This window comes from Nesoenas mayeri, assembly GCF_963082525.1.
Source record: "Nesoenas mayeri genome assembly, chromosome: 30".
NCBI lineage: Eukaryota > Metazoa > Chordata > Aves > Columbiformes > Columbidae > Nesoenas > Nesoenas mayeri.
Genome location: NC_137564.1, coordinates 485,905 through 506,733, shown reverse-complemented (window position 1 = coordinate 506,733; position 20,829 = coordinate 485,905). Strand labels below are relative to the sequence as shown.

The following is a 20,829-nucleotide window of genomic DNA, read 5'->3' as shown; positions in this document are numbered from 1 at the left end:
GCTCCAATGACTTGTTTTCCACTCCTGTGTTTGAGTTTCTGGTCAATCTCTATTCATCCCATCACGAACGTGAAAGCAGAACACCCGACACTGGCTTGTCCGACTGTTGCGGCCCCGGTGAGACAGACGGGCTCCTGTGATCGGGATCTCCCGGGGTTCTCTGCTGGCCGATGTTCCCACGTTCCTGCGTGGGGTGATCACTCCACCCGTGGCATTTACCCACGGATGGAGCAGTTCTACCATGAGACATGATGCTCGTTCTTGTTCTGTGGTGCTTGGGGGGTCTCTCCCTGGGTCAGTTTGGCATTTGGTGGCAGCTGGGCCCATGGTGACCCAGGGAGGGGACCCTGATCCCAGAGCTCTTCTGTCCAGCCCCTCAGACCCTGGAACCCTCAGACCCTGGCTCTGCTGCTCCCGCAGGGTTTTGGGGCAGTTTATTCCCATTTTGGCCGCACTGGTGCTGGGTGCTGTGCGGAACTGGTGCCGGCCCCGGGGTGCCCATGGAGCAGATGCTGGAGCTCAGCCCGAGCCAGGGACGTGCCTTGGCTCAGGGGCCACATTTCGGAGGTGCCGTTGGTGGCCTCGGCGTGTCCACCGCGGGTAATGGCCAGGAGGCGAATGGTGGGGCCATTATCTCGCCGGGCTCCTCGTCCCTCCCTGGAATCTGCAGCCTCGGCACGTCGGTGCGGCAGCGGCGCGGGGACGGCGATGGCTTCGCTGAGCTTGTTCCTGGGCTGGCACACGAGGCCTCGGAGCCAGCGGAGCCCACGGGGAGCAGCAGAGCCCGGGATCAGATACGGGAGATGGCGTTTGAGGAACAGACCTGCACGGAACAGCAGATTTCTGGCCCAGATTGGCGGTTGGCAAAGGCAGAAACCAGCTGTGGTGCTGGGCTGGCACCTCCCAAACGCTGGGGAGCGACGGCTCCTCCCTGGGCAGCTTCGCCTTGTCCCCCCACCCCTGGGTTGGGATATAAAGTCCCCCGGGAGCAGCCGTAGCTCCAGACACCCCGCTCCGGCGACACCGACACGAGTGCAGCTCCAGCGCCAGCAGCTCCGCTCGCAGGAGAGGGACCCGCAGCTCCAGCATGGGTGAGAGATGCTGTGGCCACCGCAGCCACCGCCTGGAATCAGACAGGGGTGCAGGGACCCCTCGGGGACACCCAGTCCCTGGGGGGCCAGGGGTGACATCCCCAGGGACACTCAGTCCCACGGGGACACGGGGTGACTGTCCCAGTGACACCCAGTCCCACAGGACGGGGTTTGTCCCTCTGCAGACACCCTCGGTGACACCCAGTCCCAGGGAGACCAGGGGTGACAGTCCCAGTGACACCCAGTCCCACAGGACCGGGTTTGTCCCCCTCCATACTGCGTGATGGCAGAGCTGGGGCTGATGCAGACAAGAACCCATTGTGTTTCCCCGGCTGGTCCATCTGTCCTGCCGTGGGGTTGGGGGCAGCTCTGTCTGTCTGTCCCTGTTTGTAGCCGGGGGGTAGAAGCTTCGTGGGGTGGGACGGAACCTTCAGAATCAGCACCTTCCAAGGCCGTGGCCGTTCCTCACGTTGTTCTCTTCTCCCCACAGCAAACAAATGCAAAGTTCCGTGCCAGCAGTTCCAGACCTGCCAGGACATTGTGAAAGGAGGGTGCTGTGTACCAGGTAGAGCACTGGGGGGGTCAGGAGGGAGTTCCATGGGAGCGAGACCACCAGGAATCCCCTGTGTTTGCTGAGCCTCTTCCAAACCGGAGCAAACGGTGACTCTGTGGGGACCCACGGCTGTTGTGCTGCCGCCCCTGGGTCAGGATCAGAACTGAGGTCGGGCGCGATGCCCTAAGCAAGAAGGAGCTTGTAGCACCCCGAAAACCAGGCCGGCACCCTCAGCAAACCTGCGGCAGCTTTTCCTGCCCTGTGCGGCTCCGAGCAGGTTTAACAGCAGCTTCTCTCCCACAGTTCCTCGGGAGGAGATCGCCTACGTGACCTGCACCTACAGGAATACATGCATTGAGAAGCCTGACTTCCTGGCTGTCATCGACCTCGACCCCTGCTCGCCCTGCTATGGCCAGGTACCGCTGTGCCCCGCGCCGGCTCCTCTGTCCCGCTCTGCTCTGGGTGCCCGGCTCTGGCTGATCGTCCCCTCTCGCTGTCCCGGGGATGGGGCGGCTCCCACTCACTTCCCAACTCACTTCCAGAGCATCTCGGTGCTGCCGGGAGCTCTGGGGCTCAGTCACCCATGGGTGCTGCTCCGCAGGGAGATGCTCCCGCTGAGTTGGGGCTTTAGAGCTGCAGCAATTTGCAGACTTGCACCTCTTGCTCTCGTGCTGCCGTTTTGGAGCTGTTCTGTCGTGCTCTGGGCCAACCTGGGGCCACCCGCATGGGAAACCGGCGTTTCCCGGCGCTGAAGCTGCAGGTCGGGTTGTCCCCAGCACGGGGGTGGATCTGAGCCCAGCCGCCCATTGCTCAAGGGTCCCCGTGTCCCCTGAGCACTGAGCCCAGCCTAACTCTGCCTTGACTGCCTAGGTGATCCACCGCCTGGTCATGCCCAACCTCGGGGACGAGCTGCATTCGTTTGGCTTGAGCGATCCCTGCGCCTGCCCTGAGAGTTGTGGCACGCGATGGAACAAGCTGATTCTGCCCGGTTTGATTTCTTCCCGCATTTACGTGGTGGATTTGTCATGCCAGTGCCGCGCTCCCCGGCTGTGCAAGGTATGCCGGGGGGGACCCGGCGACGAGTTCCTGGGAAGGAGTTGGGAACTGGTGCTTCTGGGGCCGTCCCGGGTAGAAGGTTCTCTGTCCATCTCCTCTCGGCGCTCTGGAGCTGGGACACGGGTCCCTCTGTCCCTCCCAGCCTGGGAGGCTCCGAGCGTCCCCGCCGTCCTGTCTCTGTTCTGGTGGATGGAAGTCGCGCACACCCCGTGTCCCACGGCCGGGAGGGGACAGAGGGGCTGTTGGAGCCGGGGTCGCTGCTCTTGGTGTCGTGCAGAGGGAGCAGCCCCAGCAAGTGGGTCTCTCGGGGACAAAACCGCTGCGGGTGCTGGGGACGGTGCGAGATCTGCGCTGGCAAACTGTGCCGGGGAGCGAGACAGGAGCGGAGCGGCAGGAGCCTGAGCACCGTGCGTCCCTTTTGCAGATCATCCCACCCGAGTGCGTCTTCTGGACGTGTGACAAGGGCTACCTCAACGTCCCCCGCCAGCTGCCGTGCGGTGACGTCCTCATTGCCAACGTGGGAGACCCGGCCGGCAACTCCAAAGGTGCTTTGTCCCCAGTGACCCCGCGGACACACGGGCTGGGCTGGCGGCGCAGCCTGCGGTTTGTCACGCGTCCCCTTTTGTGCGGCAGGTGGGTTTGTGGTGCTGGATGGACACAACTTTGAGCTGAAGGGGAACTGGGAGAAGGACTGCGAGTCTCCCGCGGGCGGCTACCAGTTCTGGTTCCAGCCGTGCCTCGACGTCCTGATCAGCACATCTGGATTCGCCTTCAAATGCGTGGGATGCGGGTTCTGCCCCGACGACCTCAAGAAAGGTGAGGGAACCGGGGTGCTGAGCCAGAACCCCCGCACGGCTGGGATGGGAGGAGCGGCTCCTCGTCTCTCCCGCTGCTCCCAAACCGCTGCCGTTTCTCTGCCCGGTCTGGCCGGTCGCTGCCGTGGCCGTCCCCGTGTGCGGGCGATTTGGGGAGTGACGAGTCCTCGTGGGCAGATCCCCCTCTCATGACTCGGTTTCCCTTTTCCCCAGGGGTCTTCGGGCGCAACATCTACGTGTGGAACCTGTCGTGCCGCAGGGTCATCCAGTGCATCGACCTGGGGGAGGACTCCCTGCCCCTGAGCGTGAAATTCCTGCACAACCGTAACGCTGCCGAGGGCTACGTCAGCTGCGCCCTGAGCGGCGTCATCTACCGCTTCTTCAAGTGTCAGGCGAGTGTCTGCGCGAGCGGGGAGCCCCGGGCTGGGGCCAGCGGGGGGCCGGCAGGACGGGTTGGGGGGCACAGAGGGGGCTCAGCCCGCGCTGCCCGTGTTCCCCGTGCAGAGAGACTGCTGGGAGGTGGAAGAGGCAATTTGCATCCCGGACAAGGAGGTGAAGGGCTGGATCATGCCCAGGATGCCAGGTTGGTGTGGCTGCAGTGGCGCCATGTGTGGGGGGTCCTGAGGGGGCTGCGCACCCCCCGAGCTGGAGCTGCTTCCCTGGGGCAGCTCTGGAGCCGCTTGTTCTGTGCCGCAGCCTTCATCGTGGACATCGTCATCTCCCCGGATGACCGGTTCCTGTACGTCAGCAACTGGTGGCACGGAGACGTCCGCCAGTACGAGCTGACCAGGGGCTGCAAGCCCCGGCTGGTGGGACAGGTGAGGCGGGGGCAGCAGGGCCGGCAGCGCCGGGTCCCTGCGCAGGACCGGGTGCCATGGCCCCTCTGCCCCGCTCGCAGGTGTTCGTGGGAGGCAGCATCGTGCGCTGTGGGCCCGTGGCCGTGTGCCGGGACGAGGAGCTGAAGTGCCAGCCCGAGCCCTTGGTGATCAAGGTGAGCGCAGCTGGGCTGGGGCTGCCCGGGCTCTGGGCTGCGGCTCCATTGCGGTGCCCACGGGGCTCGGCGCCCGGTGCCAGCGGCTGACAGCCCCGCTCTGCCGTGCCCGCAGTGCCGCAGGGTGTACGGCGGCCCCAGCCGCTTGCAGCTCAGCCGGGACGGCAAGAGGCTGTACGTCACCACCTCCTTCTACAGTGCCTGGGACAGGCAGTTCTACCCCGACATGGTCCGGTGAGGAGGGCTTGGGGCAAAGGGGCCTCTGGGGAACGGCCGGGGACGGGAACGGCGCCCGGGCTGGGGGGACAAGGGCCTGGCCGGGGTTGCGGGGGGACAGGTTGTCCCGACATCATCCCCACGGCTCCCTGGGGTGGAACCTCCCGGGCAGGTGAGTCCCAGCGGCTCTGGCTGGGCCGGCGCGGAGCTGCAGGGTCGGGACTTTGCTGGGGAGAGCGTCGGGGGCTCGGGCTGACGGGGCTGGAGTCACCGCGGGTCTCCGGGAGCCCCGTCCCTGCTCCGGCACCTCCCACCGTGCGCTGGGCTGGAGCGGCCGTGCTCGTGTCCCCCGGCAGGGAAGGCGCCGTCATGGTGCTGATCGATGTGGACACCGAGAGAGGAGGCCTGACCGTCAACAAGGACTTCCTGGTGGATTTCGGAAAGGAGCCCTGCGGGCCGTGCCTGGCTAATGCCATCCACTTCCCTTGTGGAGATGCCACCACCGAGGTCTTTTCCTGAGCGTGCCAGCCAGGTTCCCTCCTCCTCGCTCTTCCACTGCGCGGCCGTTAACGAAGAGCGTGGGGTAATTGGGTCTGGGGTCTCGGGTTCTGCTAACGTGAGCTGGGGTTGGGTCAGCGGAGCGGTGACAAGGACGCTGGGGCACAGCGAGGCCAAGGGCAGCCGTGCGCCCGGTGTGGCTGAGCTCCCGCTCCCCAGCCAGGTCCTTCCTGGAGCCTCTTCCCCCGGCACGAGCTCTCGGCGGCTGCTCCCGGTTCAGGGCGACCGAGACACGGCCGAGGAGCACGAGGTGCAGGATGGTGGAGAGAGGGGCCTGTTCCCTGACGCTGCTTTGCTTTGTGTTCTGCTTCAAACACCAATAAAAGTGTTCTGTGCATCAGCTGCACCTTCCCGTGTCTCATTTCAGCGCAGCCTTTCAGGCTGGTTGCGGGTCAGGGGTTGAAGGGTCCTGGAAAGCTCATCCAGTGCAACCCCCCCGGAGCAGGAACACCCAGCTGAGGTTACACAGGAAGGTGTCCAGGCGGGTTGGAATGTCTGCACAGAAGGAGACTCCATACCCTCCCTGGGCAGCCTGGGCCAGGCTCTGCCACCCTCACCCCAACAAGTTGCTTCTCATCTGCCAGCGGAACCTCCTGTGTTGCAGTTTGCACCCATTGCCCCTTGTCCTGTCCCTGGTTGTCACCAGCAGAGCCTGGCTCCATCCTCCTGACACTGCCCCTTTCCATCTTGATCCCAGCAATGAGTCCCCCCTCAGGCTCCTCTTGTCCAGCTCCAGAGCCCCAGCTCCCTCAGCCTTTCCTCACACGGGAGATGCTCCACTCCCTCCAGCATCTTGGTGGCTGCGCTGGACTCTCTCCAGCAGTTCCCTGTCCTGCTGGAGCTGAGGGGCCACAACTGTACACAAGATTCCAGGTGTGGTCTCCCCAGGGCAGAGCAGAGGGGCAACAGAACCTCTCTGGACCCAGCTGGTCTCCCATCCAAGCACTGACCATGCCTGACCCTGCTTAGCTTCCCAGATCAGATGAGATGGGGCATTCTCAGGGTGCTACGGCTGCATATATTTTATATATATGTATATATATATTTATATATGTTTCTCAAGTGTATCCTGATAGTATCTGAACTAAACCCTTTATTCAAGGGCAGAGCAGAGGGGCAGGAGAACCTCTCTGACCTACTGACCACCCCCTTCTAACCCACCCCAGGTCCCATTGGCTTCCTGGCCACAAGGGCCCAGTGCTGGCTCATGGTCATCCTGCTGTCCCCAGGACCCCCAGCTCCCTTTTCACTGCTCCAACAGCTCATTCCCAACTTACACTGGAACCTGGGCTTGTTCTGCCCAGATTAAGACTCTACACTTGCCCTTGTTCTATTCCATTAAACTTTCCCCCCTTGGTGGCAGCACCCATCCAGTCCTTCCCAGCTTCCCACAGATCTCCTGGACCACAAGGACACTGGTGGCATCACCCTCTTCCCTAAGGGCCGTGACAGTCGCATGATGACCTTGCTGGGCTGCAGTGGGGACATTTCCATGGGGGGTGCACGTGGGGTCCAGGTGAAGTTGTGCTGCCATTTATCTGCCCTTTGTCCTTTGCTTTTGATCCCTAGGGCCTCCCGGAGCAGCTTCTTGTGACAGAGGTGACATGGGACAGAGGCAACATGCAAGATGCTCCATCACGCGGTGTTGAGCACCAAACACAACCAGCCATTTGGGTGAGCACCGAGGGGACACGGCAGCGCCCACCGGCACAGCCGCGGCTCTGGGGTCCCCCACACACACCAGTTCACCCCCAGTTTGCAGCACTGACTCACGGGGAAAACAAACCCAACCACCCGATTGCTTCTGCCCTCCCAGCCAGCAAATTAACTCCCCATGTGTGTGCACTATGTGTGTGCCCCGTGAGTGTGCACAATGCGTGTGCCCCATGCGTGTGCACTATGTGTGTGCCCCGTGTGTGCACTATGTGTGTGCCCCGTGTGTGTGCACGATGAGTGTGCCCTGTGAGTGTGCACGATGCGTGTGCCCCGTGTGTGTGCACCACGGGTGTGCCCAATGTGTGTGCACGATGCATGTGCTCCGTGTGTGCACAATGCGTGTGCCCCATGCCTGTGCGCCATGTGTGTGCCCCATGCGTGTGCATGATGCGTGTGCATGATGCGTGTGCCCCGTGTGTGCACAATGCGTGTGCCCCATGCGTATGCACTATGTGTGCCACGTGAGTGTGCACTATGCGTGTGCCCCATGCATGTGCACTATGTGTGTGCTCTGTGTGTGCACCACGTGTGTACTACATGTGTGTGCACTGTGTGTGCGCACCATGTGTGTGCACTATGTGTGTGCCCTGTGTGTGTGCACCATGCATGTGCCCCGTGTGTGCACCACGTGTGTACTACATGTGTGTGCACCATACGTGTGCCCCATGCATGTGCACTACGCGTGCACCATGTGAGTACTACATGTGTGTGCCCTGTGTGTGCCCCATGTGTGCACCAGGTGTGTACTACATGTATGTGCCCCATGTGTGTGCCCCATATACATACTACATGCATGTGCCCCATATACATACTACATGTATGTGCCCCATGTGTATGCCCCATATACATACTATATGCATGTGCCCCATGTGTGTCCCCCATATACATACTACATGTGTGTGCCCCATATACATACTACATGCATGTGCCCCATATACATACTACATGCATGTGCCCTATGTGTATGCCCCATATACATACTACATGCATGTGCCCCATGTGTGTGCCCCACATACATACTGTGTTACTGTGTGATACATACTACATGCATGTGCCCCATGCATGTGCCCCATATACATACTACATGCATGTGCCCTATGTGTGTGCCCCATATACATACTGTGATACTGTGTGATACATACTACATGTCTGTGCCCCATATACATACTACATGCATGTGCCCCTTGCGTGTGCCCCATATACATACTACATGTATGTGCCCCATATACATACTACATGCATGTGCCCCATGTGTGTGCCCCATATACATACTACATGCATGTGCCCCATATACATACTACATGCATGTGCCCCATGTGTGTGCCCCATATACATACTACATGCATGTGCCCCATATACATACTACATGCATGTGCCCCATGTGTGTGCCCCATATACATACTACATGCATGTGCCCCATGTGTGTGCCCCATATACATACTACATGCATGTGCCCCATGCGTGTGCCCCATATACATACTACATGCATGTGCCCCATGTGTGTGCCCCATATACATACTGTGATACTGTGTGATACATACTACATGTCTGTGCCCCATATACATACTACATGCATGTGCCCCATGCGTGTGCCCCATATACATACTACGTGCATGTGCCCCATATACATACTACATGCATGTGCCCCATGTGTTTGCCCCATATACACACTACATGCATGTGCCCCATGTGTGTGCCCCATATACATACTACATGCATGTGCCCCATATACATACTACATGCATGTGCCCCATGTGTGTGCCCCATATACATACTACATGCATGTGCCCCATATACATACTACATGCATGTGCCCAATATACATACTACATGCATGTGCCCCATGCGTGTGCCCCATATACATACTACATGCATGTGCCCCATGCGTGTGCACCGTGCTGCCCCAGTCCCTCCCACAGCCCCGGGCGTGCGGATCCTCCCTCCACGTCCCATCCCAAACCCTCCTTCTCCCCATCCCGCTCCCTTTATATCCGAAGCCCTGCGGAGCCGCCTGGTTCCTCTGCACTTGCATCTTCTCCGGACCCGCGTCTCCTCCCTGAACTGCCCCACCAGGATGCAGGCGGCACCGGCTCCGTCCCATGTCCAGCAGGTGAGCTCCGGCTCCGGCGCAGGTAAGAATCACCATTTGCTCTCCAGAAGCAGCTTTGGACCTGTTCCCCAATCCCCCCAAACCCCTTCAGCGCTGGGTCTTGCGCTTGTGTTTCTGCAGCAGCCAGAAAACCCAAATCCCGAAGAAACGTGGTGTTTTCTCCGGCTGGGAAGGGTTTATTTTCTCAGGAAATGTTTAAGGAGCCTGAGGATTAAAAGCCTCTCATTACACTCCTATTATTCACCTGGTGCAAAGCCTTTGCAAAGCTGGTGCAAAGCCCGGCTTTGCCGGGGCTGGTTTTGTGCAGTGACCTAAGGGGAAGGGAGCGGCGATGGGCAGGTGGGGGTTCTCGGTGCTTCGTGGACACATAAAATGAATAAGAATAGAAACAAATAAGCAGCTGACGCAGCAAAGCGAGTCGGACACTTTAGCTGGAGCTTTTGGTGTCATAAATGGGGCAAACAGACCCTTTGGGTGGCGGGGGGGGTGTTTCCTAATGAGCCTTTTTGGCTCCCCAAATATTTCAGGGGGTCACTGGGCTGGTCGTGGGCACCTCAAGTCGCCTCAGATGTTGCCAATAACTCAACCGCTCCAACGGGGCTAAAAAAGGGCATTAAAAACCCTCAAGTTGTCTGATTTGTGGTGGTTTCTGTTCTCGCTGCAGGAGGGTGCGAAGCGTGTGGTCCCGGCTTTGCCTCCCCCCTGGATGCCATGAGAGGCAAGTGTGCAATTGGGGGCGTTTTGGGCAAGATTAAAGCGGCGCTTTTAGCCATTAACCCCGTTCTCCGAGAGGGTTCCCAGCCAGCCTTAGGGAAGCCAAGTTTTGGCGTCTGGTCCGTCCCGAGGCCAAATATCGATGGCAGGATCACAACAAACCCTTTCGGGTGTTACGGTGGCTCGGGACGGGTGACAGTGCAGCTGTGGCACATGTGGCTGCTCAAAGCCGAGGCCGACATGGGCACCACTGCCTGAAGGGCTAGAAAGGTTTGCAAAGGGCTAGAAAGGTTTGCAAAGGTCTAGAAAGGTTTACAAAGGTCTAGAAAGGTTTATAAAGGTCTATAAAGGTTTAGAAAGGTCTAGAAAGGTTTATAAAGGTCTCAAAAGGTCTAGAAAGGTTTATAAAGGTCTAGAAAGGTTTATAAGGTCTAGAAAGGTTTATAAAGGTCTAGAAAGGTTTACAAAGGTCTAGAAAGGTTTGCAAAGGTCTAGAAAGGTTTACAAAGTCTAGAAAGGTTTATAAGGTCTAGAAAGGTTTATAAGGTCTCTAAAGGTTTATAAAGGTCTAGAAAGGTTTACAAAGGTCTAGAAAGGTTTGCAAAGGTCTAGAAAGGTTTGCAAAGGTCTAGAAAGGTTTATAAAGTTTACAAAGGTCTAGAAAGGTTTACAAAGGTCTATAAAGGTTTACAAAGGTCTAGAAAGGTTTATAAAGGTCTAGAAAGGTTTGCAAAGGTCTAGAAAGGTTTACAAAGGTCTAGAAAGGTTTACAAAGGTCTCGAAAGGTCTATAAAGGTTTATAAAGGTCTATAAAGGTTTACAAAGGTCTAGAAAGGTTTATAAAGGTCTATAAAGGTTTACGAAGGTCTAGAAAGGTTTAGAAAGGTCTAGAAAGGTTTACAAAGGTCTATAAAGGTTTACGAAGGTCTAGAAAGGTTTACAAAGGTCTAGAAAGGTTTAGAAAGGTCTATAAAGGCACCACATTGCAAAAACAGTCGCTATTTGCTTGGGATCAAACCCCAAGGTCCCACATCAGCTCTGTCCCCGTCTCCCGCCGTTCTCTCTTCCTCAGCATTTCCCAAACCAGTTTTCCCTGCCGGCCCTCGCTTTGGCAATAGTTTATCCCGGCACGACCCCACGCGAGAGCCGAGTTTTGGTGTCCGGTCCGTCCCGCGGCCAAACATCGATCGCGGAGTCACAACAAACCCTTTCGGGTGTTACGGTGGCTCGGGACGGGTGGCAGCACAGCAGTGGCACCTGTGGCTGCCCAAAGGAGATTCGGTGGGGATCGAAGGTCCCGGGCAGCGCTCAGGTCCCGCGGTGAAGCCGTTTCCCAGCCAAGCTGGTCCCAGCGGCCACGAGGACGGGAGCTCTTGTACCATCACTTATTCTGATGCTCGTGCAACGTTTCCATCTCATAAGGTCCCCGGGAGGAGATCATATACGTGCCGTGCATCTACAGGAACACCGGGAGGCAGAAACCCGACTTCCTGGCCACGGTGGATGTCAACCCCGCGTCCCCGCGCTACTGCCAGGTACCAAACTACATCTCGGTGTTAAACCAACCTGGGAAACCGCTTGGTGCTCATTCCCCAAAGCTGCTGATGTGGTACCAAACCCTGATGATTATCTCGCCCTCTCCAAGACCCTGAGCCTTCTCGCGCTTGGGAAATGTATGTAAAAACACCCTTGCAGGTGATCCACCGGCTGCCCATGCCCAACGTGGGCGACGAGCTGCACCACTCGGGCTGGAACACCTGCAGCAGCCATGGGTGTGCCCCATGCGTGTGCACGATGCGTGTGCCCCATGTGTGTGCACTATGCATGTGCCCTGTGTGTGTGCACCACGCGTGTGCTCCGTGTGTGCACCACGTGTGTAGTACATGTGTGTGCACTGTGTGTGTGTGCACCATGTGTGTGCATGACGTGTGTGCCCCATGCATGTGCACTATGGGTGTGCTCCGTGTGTGCACCATGTCTGTGCACCATGTGAGTACTACATGTGTGTGCACTGTGTGTGTGCCCCATGTGTGTACTACATGTATGTGCCCCATGTGTGTGCCCCATATACATACTACATGTATGTGCCCCATGCGTGTGCCCCATGTACATATGACATGCATGTGCCCCATATACATACTACATGCATGTGCCCCATATACATACTACATGTATGTGCCCCATGCGTGTGCCCCATGTACATATGACATGCATGTGCCCCATATACATACTACATGCATGTGCCCCATATACATACTACATGCATGTGCCCCATGTGTGTGCCCCATATACATACTGTGTTACTGTGTGATACATACTACATGCATGTGCCCCATGCGTGTGCCCCATATACATACTACATGTATGTGCCCCATGTGTATGCCCCATACACATACTACATGCATGTGCCCAATGTTTGTGCCCCGTATACATACTACATGCATGTGCCCCATGTGTGCGCACCATATACATACTACATGTATGTGCCCCATGTGTACGCACCATATACATACTACATGCATGTGCCCCATATACATACTACATGTATGTGCCCCATGTGTGTGCCCCATATACATACTACATGCATGTGCCCCATATACATACTACATGTATGTGCCCCATGTGTGTGCCCCATATACATACTACATGCATGTGCCCCATGTGGTGGATGTCGACCCCGCGTCCCCGCGCTGCTGCCAGGTACCAAACTACATCTCGGTGTTAAACCAACCTGGGAAACCGCTTGGTGCTCATTCCCCAAAGCTGCTGATGTGGTACCAAACCCTGATGATTATCTCACCCTCTCCAAGACCCTGAGCCTTCTCGCGCTTGGGAAATGTATGTAAAAACACCCTTGCAGGTGATCCACCGGCTGCCCATGCCCAACGTGGGCGACGAGCTGCACCACTCGGGCTGGAACACCTGCAGCAGCTGCTTCGGGGACGTCACCAAGAAACGCAACCGCCTGGTCCTCCCCAGCCTCATCTCCTCCCGCATCTACGTGGTGGACGTGGGCACCGACCCACGCGCCCCTCGGCTCTTCAAGGTACCTCGAGCTGCAGCTGAGACGCGGGAAAGGGGCTGGAGCACGATGTGATGGAGACTGAGGGAGCTGGGGGTTCAGCTGGAGAACAGGAGCTGAGGGGAGACCTTCTGATCTCTGAACTGCCTGAAAGGAGCTTGGAGCCAGGGGGGTCGGGCTCTGCTCCCCAGGAACAAGCGCCAGGAGCAGAGGAAACGGCCTCAAGTTGCGCCAGGGGAGGGTGAGGTTGGATTTGGGAACAATTTCTTCCCCAAAGGGCTGTGGGGCATTGGAACAGGCTGCCCAGGGCAGTGCTGGAGTCACCATCCCTGGAGGGCTGGACAGACGGACATGAGGTTCTCAGGGACATGGGGCCTCCCCAGTGCCACCCCAGTGTCTCCTCAGCCACTTGGGGCGAGTGTGGCAGCCGTCCCATGTGCCGACATGCCCGGTAACGCGGGACCGGGCACGTTTGGCCCTGCTGGCTACACGGCAAGTCCCGTCTTGAGGTCCAGCAGGAGCTGCTGCGCTGTGCAGGTTTGACTGAAAACGGGTTAATTCTCCTCATGCGGTTACAAACCTTCCTTTTCCATCGCTCGTTATTTGGACTTAGTTTGAGAACAAGAGACACCAGCCCAGCACAGTTAATGTGCTTAATTGCTCTGCTCTGAGAGCCAAGGACACTCTGAGCTCTGCCCACAGGGGGGAGGCAGCGAGGAAGGGGATGGACGGACAGAGCTGGACTGACACCCACATTTATCAATCAGAGTATTCCAGCCCATTAGCATCATGCTGATTATTTAAGAGTGGGACCTTCCAGTTTCCAGCTCTCTCTTCTCTTTGCTCTTTTTGGTGCATCGAGGGGAGTTTTAGTTGGGACATTTAATTGAGCCTTTTGCCATTTTGCAGAGGCCTCTGGGCTTTTCTGCCTCTTTCCCTCTTTTCTCTCTCTGGGATGGGCTGTGGGACCAGGTGCTGTTTCCTGGGACTGGCTGCTCAGCGTGTTCATGAGGAATCACCTCGATTATCTTTTATTTCTATTATATATATATATTTACTAGTAGTGTCTTAGTATTTTGTTATTTTATTAGACCGTGTTCATCTCAATCCAATTTCTCCCTTCCCTTTGCATTCTCTCCCCTATGGGGTGAGCGAGTGGCCGCGTGGTGGCATCGCCAGCTCGGGTTAAACCGCGACACCCGCTCACCCCGGCCAGCCTGACACAGAGCGGTGACACTGTTGGGGACTCTCACAGGTTGTCAACCCCGAGGACGTGTTCTGGAGGTGCGACCTGGGCTACCCCCACACCTCCCACTGCCTGGGCAGCGGCGAAATCATGATCAGCGCCCTGGGAGACCCAGCTGGCAACGGCAAAGGTACCCCCGGCCCCCCAGTCCTCCCATGGACAGGACAGGTCCCCACATCCCGGAGGCTTCACCCAGGTCTCCCAGCACCGTGTTGATCCATGGCCGCGTGGTTTATAACTTAATGCGGGTGATTTCCTCGCCCCCGATGGGTTTTGTTTCTGCGTCAGGTGGGTTCATCCTGCTGGACGGGGACACCTTCGAGGTCAAGGGGAATTGGGAGAAAGGGGACAAGCTCCCACCGATGGGTTATGACTTCTGGTACCAGCCGCGCCACAACGTCCTCATTAGCACCGAGTGGGGGATCCCCAAATGCCTGGGGAACGGCTTCAACCCGAACGACCTAAAGAAAGGTGAGAAAATGGTTGTTTAATCCTCCGGGAGGGAGATGTGGTGAGAAAGCCACATTTCAACGCTTACAAGGGAGAGCCGATGCCAACGGGTGTAGATCAAAGTGTCCAAGACAATTGGCTTGCTAAACAAATTTAACACCGATTCCTAGAGGCCACATGGATTTAAACACAACCAGCCTGGACCTTGTGCTGGCAACACGCGAGTTCAGCCCAAGACTGATCCTAAACGCTGCTGTTAAGCTGGACCTGGGCTGGGATTTGGGCTGCAGAGGTGAAGCCCCAGCTCAAAGCTTAAACTGCCCTTCCCAGCCCCGAACCAGCGAGATGGTCCCTGTTGGGTACTGGGCGGGTTCCAAAGCAACCAATATGTGGTGGTGCTGAGGACTCACCAAAGCTCATCGGACACGTCCTGGAGGTTCCAGTGTAGGTTGGGAAATTACATATTAGAGAGCAGTGTAGGGGAAAGGGACCTGGGGGTCCTGGGGACAGCAGGGGGACCATGAGCCAGCACTGGGCCCTTGTGGCCAGGAAGCCAATGGGACCTGGGGGGGGTTAGAAGGGGGTGGTCAGTAGGTCAGAGAGGTTCTCCTGCCCCTCTGCTCTGCCCTTGAATAAAGGGTTTAGTTCAGACACTATAAGGATACACCTGAGAAACATATATTTTATATATATGTGTATATATATATGTATATATGCAGCCATAGCACCCTGAGAACGCCCCATCTCATCTGATCTGGGAAGCTAAGCAGGGTCGGGCCCGGTCAGTACTTGGATGGGAGACAGTACAGATACACAGCCATAGCACCCTGAGAACACCTGATCTGGGAAGCTAAGCAGGGTCAGGCCTGGTCAGTGCTTGGATGGGAGACCAGCTGGGTCCAGAGAGGTTCTCCTGCCCCTCTGCTCTGCCCTGGGGAGACCACACCTGGAATCTTGTGTCCAGTTGTGGCCCCTCAGCTCCAGCAGGACAGGGAACTGCTGGAGAGAGTCCAGCGCAGCCACCAAGATGCTGGAGGGAGTGGAGCATCTCCCGTGTGAGGAAAGGCTGAGGGAGCTGGGGCTCTTTAGTTTGGAGAAGAGGAGACTGAGGGGTGACCTTATTAATGTTTATAAATATATATAGGGTGAGTGCCACGAGGATGGAGCCAGGCTCTTCTCGGTGCACACAATGATAGGACAAGGGGTAATGGGATCAAGCTGGAACACAAGAGGTTCCACTTAAATTTGAGAAGAAACTTCTTCTCGGTGAGGGTGGCAGAGCCTGGAACAGGCTGCCCAGGGAGGGTGTGGAGTCTCCTTCTCTGCAGACATTCAAAACCCACCTGGACATGTTCCTGTGCGACCTCACCTGGGCGTTTCTGCTCCATGGGGGGATTGGACTGGATGAGCTTTTGAGGTCACTTCCAATCCCAAACATACTGTGATACTGTGGAGACCCCTCAGCACCCCGTCCCTCCCTGCCAGGGCGCTACGGCCGCCGGCTCAACGTGTGGGACTGGACCACGCACACCTACGTTCAGGCCATCGACCTGGGCGAGGACGCGGCGCCCCTGGAGATCCGCTTCCTCCACAACCCCAAGGCGGCCGAGGGCTTCGTGGGCTGCACCATCAGCAGCGCCATCCACCGCTTCTACAAGACTGAGGTGCGCACGTGCTCCACGGGGGCTGGGGGAAATGGGGGTGCTGCCCCTGCGCAGCATCCTGCATCCCAAATCCCTAATCCTGCATCCTGCATCCCACATCCCCCATCCTGCATCCCAAATCCCACATCCTGCATCCCCCATCCTGCATCCCAAATCCTGCATCCCACATCCCCCATCCTGCATCCCAAATCCCACATCCTGCATCCCCCATCCTGCATCCCACATCCTGCATCCCGCATCCCAAATCCTGCATCTTGCATCCCAAATCCTGCATCCTGCATCCTGCATCCCAAATCCTGCGTCCCGCATCCCAAGTCCCACATCCCAAATTCTGCAACCTGCATCCCAAATATTGCATCCTGAATCCCCCATCCTGCATCCCGCATCCCAAATCCCGCATCCCGCATCCCAAGTCCCACATCCTGCATCCTGCATCCCAAATTCTGCAACCTGCATCCCAGATATTGCATCCTGCATCCCCCATCCTGCATCCCAAATCCCACACCCTGCATCCCCCATCCTGCATCCCGCATCCCAAATACTGAATCCTGCATCCCAAATCCAGCATCCCAAGTCCTGCATCCCTCATCCCCTATCCTGCATCCTGCATCCCAAATCCTGCATCACCCATCCCGCATCCCTCATCCCACATCACGCATTCCCCACCCTGCATCCCCCATCCTGCAGCCTTCATCCCCCATCCTGCATCCCACATCCTGCATCACGCATCCCACATCCTGCATCTCGCATCCCAAATCCTGCATCCCAAGTCCCACAACCTGCATCCCAAATTCTGCACCCTGCATCCCAAATATTACATCCTGCATCCCCCATCCTGCATCCCAAATTCTGCACCCTGCATCCCAAATCCCACATCCTGCATCCTGCATCCCAAATACTGCACCCTGCATCCCAAATCCAGCATCCCAAGTCCTGCATCCCTCATCCCCCATCCTGCATCCTGCATCCCACATCCCGCATCCCCCATCCTGCATCTTGCATCCCAAATCCTGCATTCTGCATCCCACATCCTGCATCCCGCATCCCAAATTCTGCACCCTGCATCCCAAATATTGCATCCTGCATCCCCCATCCTGCATCCCAAATTCTGCACCCAGCATCCCAAATCCCCCATCCTGCATCCCGCATCCCAAATCCTGCATCCCAAGTCCTACATCCTGCATCCCAAATTCTGCACCCTGCATCCCAAATCCCACATCCTGCATCCCAAATCCTGCATCACCCATCCCTCATCCCACATCCCCCATCCTACATGCCCCATCCTGCAGCCTTCATCCCCCATCCTGCATCCCCCATCCTGCATCCCACATCCCACATCCCATATCCCGCATCCCACATCCCATATCCCACATCCCCCATCCCCACACACCCAGAACAGGAGCAGCCGCGGGGGCACCTCCCCAGACTTGTCCCGACTGGCAGGAGCTGAGGCTGAAATGATCTAATTTAATTAAAAGGCGGTTTATTTGCGCCTTTGTTGTGGGTTTGCAACAGCCCCAAAGTTCCCAGTTGCGTGTAATGACCCGGTGGGCAAGGAGGGGGAACAACTTTCCTCAACCCAACTAACCGAGCTGGAAAATTAGCCAAGTTTTTAGCCCCCAAAGCCCTTCCGCGGGTCCCGGAGCCCGAGATGAGGTTGGCAAAGCAGCGCCTGCCCTGGCATTGGGTTTCACGCTGCGCTGAGCCCGCGGGGCCGTGACCCGTCCCATCCCTCCCGCAGTGTGGAACCTGGGCAGCCCACAAGGTGATCCAGGTCCCCAGCAAGAAGGTGCAGGGCTGGCTGCTCCCGGAGATGCCAGGTGGGTGCATCCCCGCGGAGACGGGTACCCGGTGCTCCCGGTGCTCCCGGTGCCGCCGGCTCGTTTTGCAGCTCTTGTTGTCCCCTCCCCAAAGGCTTCATCACCGACATCCTCATCTCGCTGGACGACAGGTTCCTGTACTTCAGCAACTGGTTACACGGGGACGTGCGCCAATACGACATCTCCGACACCCGCCGGCCGCGCCTGGTGGGACAGGTGGGGCGGCAGCACCTCCCGCGTGTGTTTCCTCCATTTCTCGGGGGGTTCAGCAATGAAGATGCTGGAGGGAGTGGAGCATCTCCCGTGTGGGGAAAGGCTGAGGGAGCTGAGGCTCTGGAGCTGGACAAGAGGAGCCTGAGGGGGGACTCATTGCTGGGGCTCAAGATGGCAAGGGGCAGTGTCAGGAGGATGGAGCCAGGCTCTGCTGGTGACAACCAGGGACAGGACAAGGGGCAATGGGTGCAAACTGCAACACAGGAGGTTCCGCTGGCAGATGAGAAGCAACTTGTTGGGGTGAGGGTGTCAGAGCCTGGCCCAGGCTGCCCAGGGAGGGTGTGGAGTCTCCTTCTGTGCAGACATTCCAACCCGCCTGGACACCTTCCTGTGTAACCTCAGCTGGGTGTTCCTGCTCCATGGGGGGGTTGCACTGGATGAGCTTTCCAGGTCCCTCTAACCCCCCACATTCTGTGAACCCTGCTGTGATCCCACCTCTGCAGGTCTTTGTGGGCGGCAGCATCACCAAGGGGGGACCTGTGACCGTGTGTGAGGACGAGGAGCTGCCGAGCCAGCCGGAGCCCTTTGTCATCAAGGTGAGCGGGTCCTCATGCTGCTGCTCCGCTGCATCCCGCGGGGTGCGGGTGACATCCCATGGGATGCAGGTGACATCCCGCACCGGGGGTGCCAGAGCTGTCCCTGTGTCCCACACCCTCCAGCAGCACCTCTGTCCCCTCCCAGGGGAAGCAGGTGCCGGGGGGACCCCAGATGATCCAGCTCAGCTTGGATGGGAAGCGGCTCTATGTCACCACGTCCCTGTACAGCGCCTGGGACCGGCAGTTCTACCCCGACCTCATCAAGTAAGACAAACTCCAATTATTAACCGAGGGCGCTTGTACGAGCGGGAGGTGCCGACCCTGCGGCTGGGGGACGGAATTTGGGCGGCTCCTGGGAGGTGTCCCCCTGTCACCCCCCCAGGGAAGGCTCCGTGATGCTGCAGCTGGACGTGGACACGGAGCGGGGCGGCCTGAGCGTCAACCGCGCCTTCCTGGTGGATTTTGGGCGGGAGCCCGAGGGGCCCTGCCTGGCGCACGAGATGCGCTACCCCGGCGGGGACTGCACCTCCGACATCTGGCTGTAGCCACCCCCAGCCTCCCCGCACCCCAGAACCCCCGTGTGCGTGGGCTCGTGGGGCTCCATGCACTCAGTAAACCCCAAGAAACCATGCACCCCGTGCTCGCTTCAATAAACCCAGAGGTCTCCATCATCCTCCTCCTCTGCTCTCGCCTGCGATCGTTTTTGAGCCGTTTTCAGGAGGCACAAAGCAGGGGTGTGACCAGAGCAGGGGGCCTGAGCTGCCCCTCGTGTGCGGCACAGGGTTTGCTCCCCAAAAACAAACTTGGTCTGTGTGCTGGGAGCGGGAGCCGCTGGTTTGCAGCAGGCACACAGTGTGCACGCACCGTGCACTCACGTTGCACGTGCACATTGCACACACGCTGCACACAATGTGCACACACACTGCACGCAATGCGCACACACACACTGCACACAATATGCACACAATATGCACACATGCTGCACACAATATGCACACACATTGCACACACACTGCACACAATGTGCACGCACACATTGCACATGCACTGCACACAGTGTGCACGCACACTGCACACATGCTGCACACAATATGCACACACATTGCACACACACTGCACACAATGTGCACGCATACATTGCACATGCACTGCACACAGTGTGCACGCACACTGCACACATGCTGTACACCATGTGCACACACACATTGCACACACACTGCACACAATGTGCACGCACACATTGCACATGCACTGGATACAATGTGCACGCACACATTGCACACACGCTGCACACCATGTGCACACACACATTGCACACACACTGCACACAATGTGCACACACTGCACACAACGTGCACACGCACTGCACACAATGTGCACGCACACATTGCACATGCACTGCACACAATGTGCACGCACACTGCACACAATGTGCACACACACATTGCACACACGCTGCACACAATGTGCACACACACTGCACGCAATGTGCACACGCACATTGCACACACACTGCATGCAATGTGCACACACACTGCACACAATGCACACACACTGCACGCAATGTGCACACTCACATTGTGCACACACTGCACACACCATGCACACACACTGCACACACACTGCACGCAATGTGCACACGCACATTGCACACACACTGCACGCAATGTGCACACTCACATTGTGCACACACTGCACACACCGTGCACATACACATTGCACACACACTGCACACAATGTGCACACACACTGCACACATTGCACACACACTGCACACATTGCACACACACTGCATGCAATGTGCACACTCACATTGTGCACACACTGCACACACCGTGCACACACACTGCACACACACTGCACGCAATGTGCACACGCACATTGCACACACACTGCACACATTGCACACACACTGCACGCAATGTGCACACTCACATTGTGCACACACTGCACACACCGTGCACACACACACTGCACGCAATGTGCACACACACATTG

The 20,829-nt window shown here is 57.7% G+C and overlaps 2 protein-coding genes across 2 annotated transcripts; both read left to right on the top strand.

Annotated features, from left to right (window-relative positions):
- Positions 1 to 500: 500 nt before the first annotated feature.
- LOC308050880 (methanethiol oxidase-like) lies at positions 501 to 5,241 on the top strand (the record flags this gene model as incomplete). Its single annotated transcript, XM_080361095.1, has 12 exons — positions 501 to 885; positions 1,582 to 1,656; positions 1,948 to 2,060; positions 2,515 to 2,700; positions 2,978 to 3,245; positions 3,334 to 3,516; positions 3,729 to 3,907; positions 4,020 to 4,098; positions 4,212 to 4,333; positions 4,414 to 4,506; positions 4,622 to 4,740; positions 5,079 to 5,241. The coding sequence occupies 12 exons, from the start codon at positions 501 to 503 to the stop codon at positions 5,239 to 5,241; spliced, it is 1,965 nt and encodes a 654-aa protein (XP_080217221.1).
- A 4,561-nt stretch (positions 5,242 to 9,802) lies between these two features.
- On the top strand, positions 9,803 to 19,376 carry LOC308050986 (methanethiol oxidase-like; the record flags this gene model as incomplete). Its single annotated transcript, XM_080361233.1, has 11 exons — positions 9,803 to 9,830; positions 11,243 to 11,355; positions 12,681 to 12,866; positions 14,098 to 14,218; positions 14,377 to 14,559; positions 16,024 to 16,202; positions 17,944 to 18,022; positions 18,117 to 18,238; positions 18,739 to 18,831; positions 18,977 to 19,095; positions 19,214 to 19,376. Exons 1-11 carry the CDS (start codon positions 9,818 to 9,820, stop codon positions 19,374 to 19,376), a joined length of 1,371 nt encoding a protein of 456 aa, XP_080217359.1. The 5' UTR covers positions 9,803 to 9,817.
- Between the last annotated feature and the right edge of the window lie 1,453 nt (positions 19,377 to 20,829).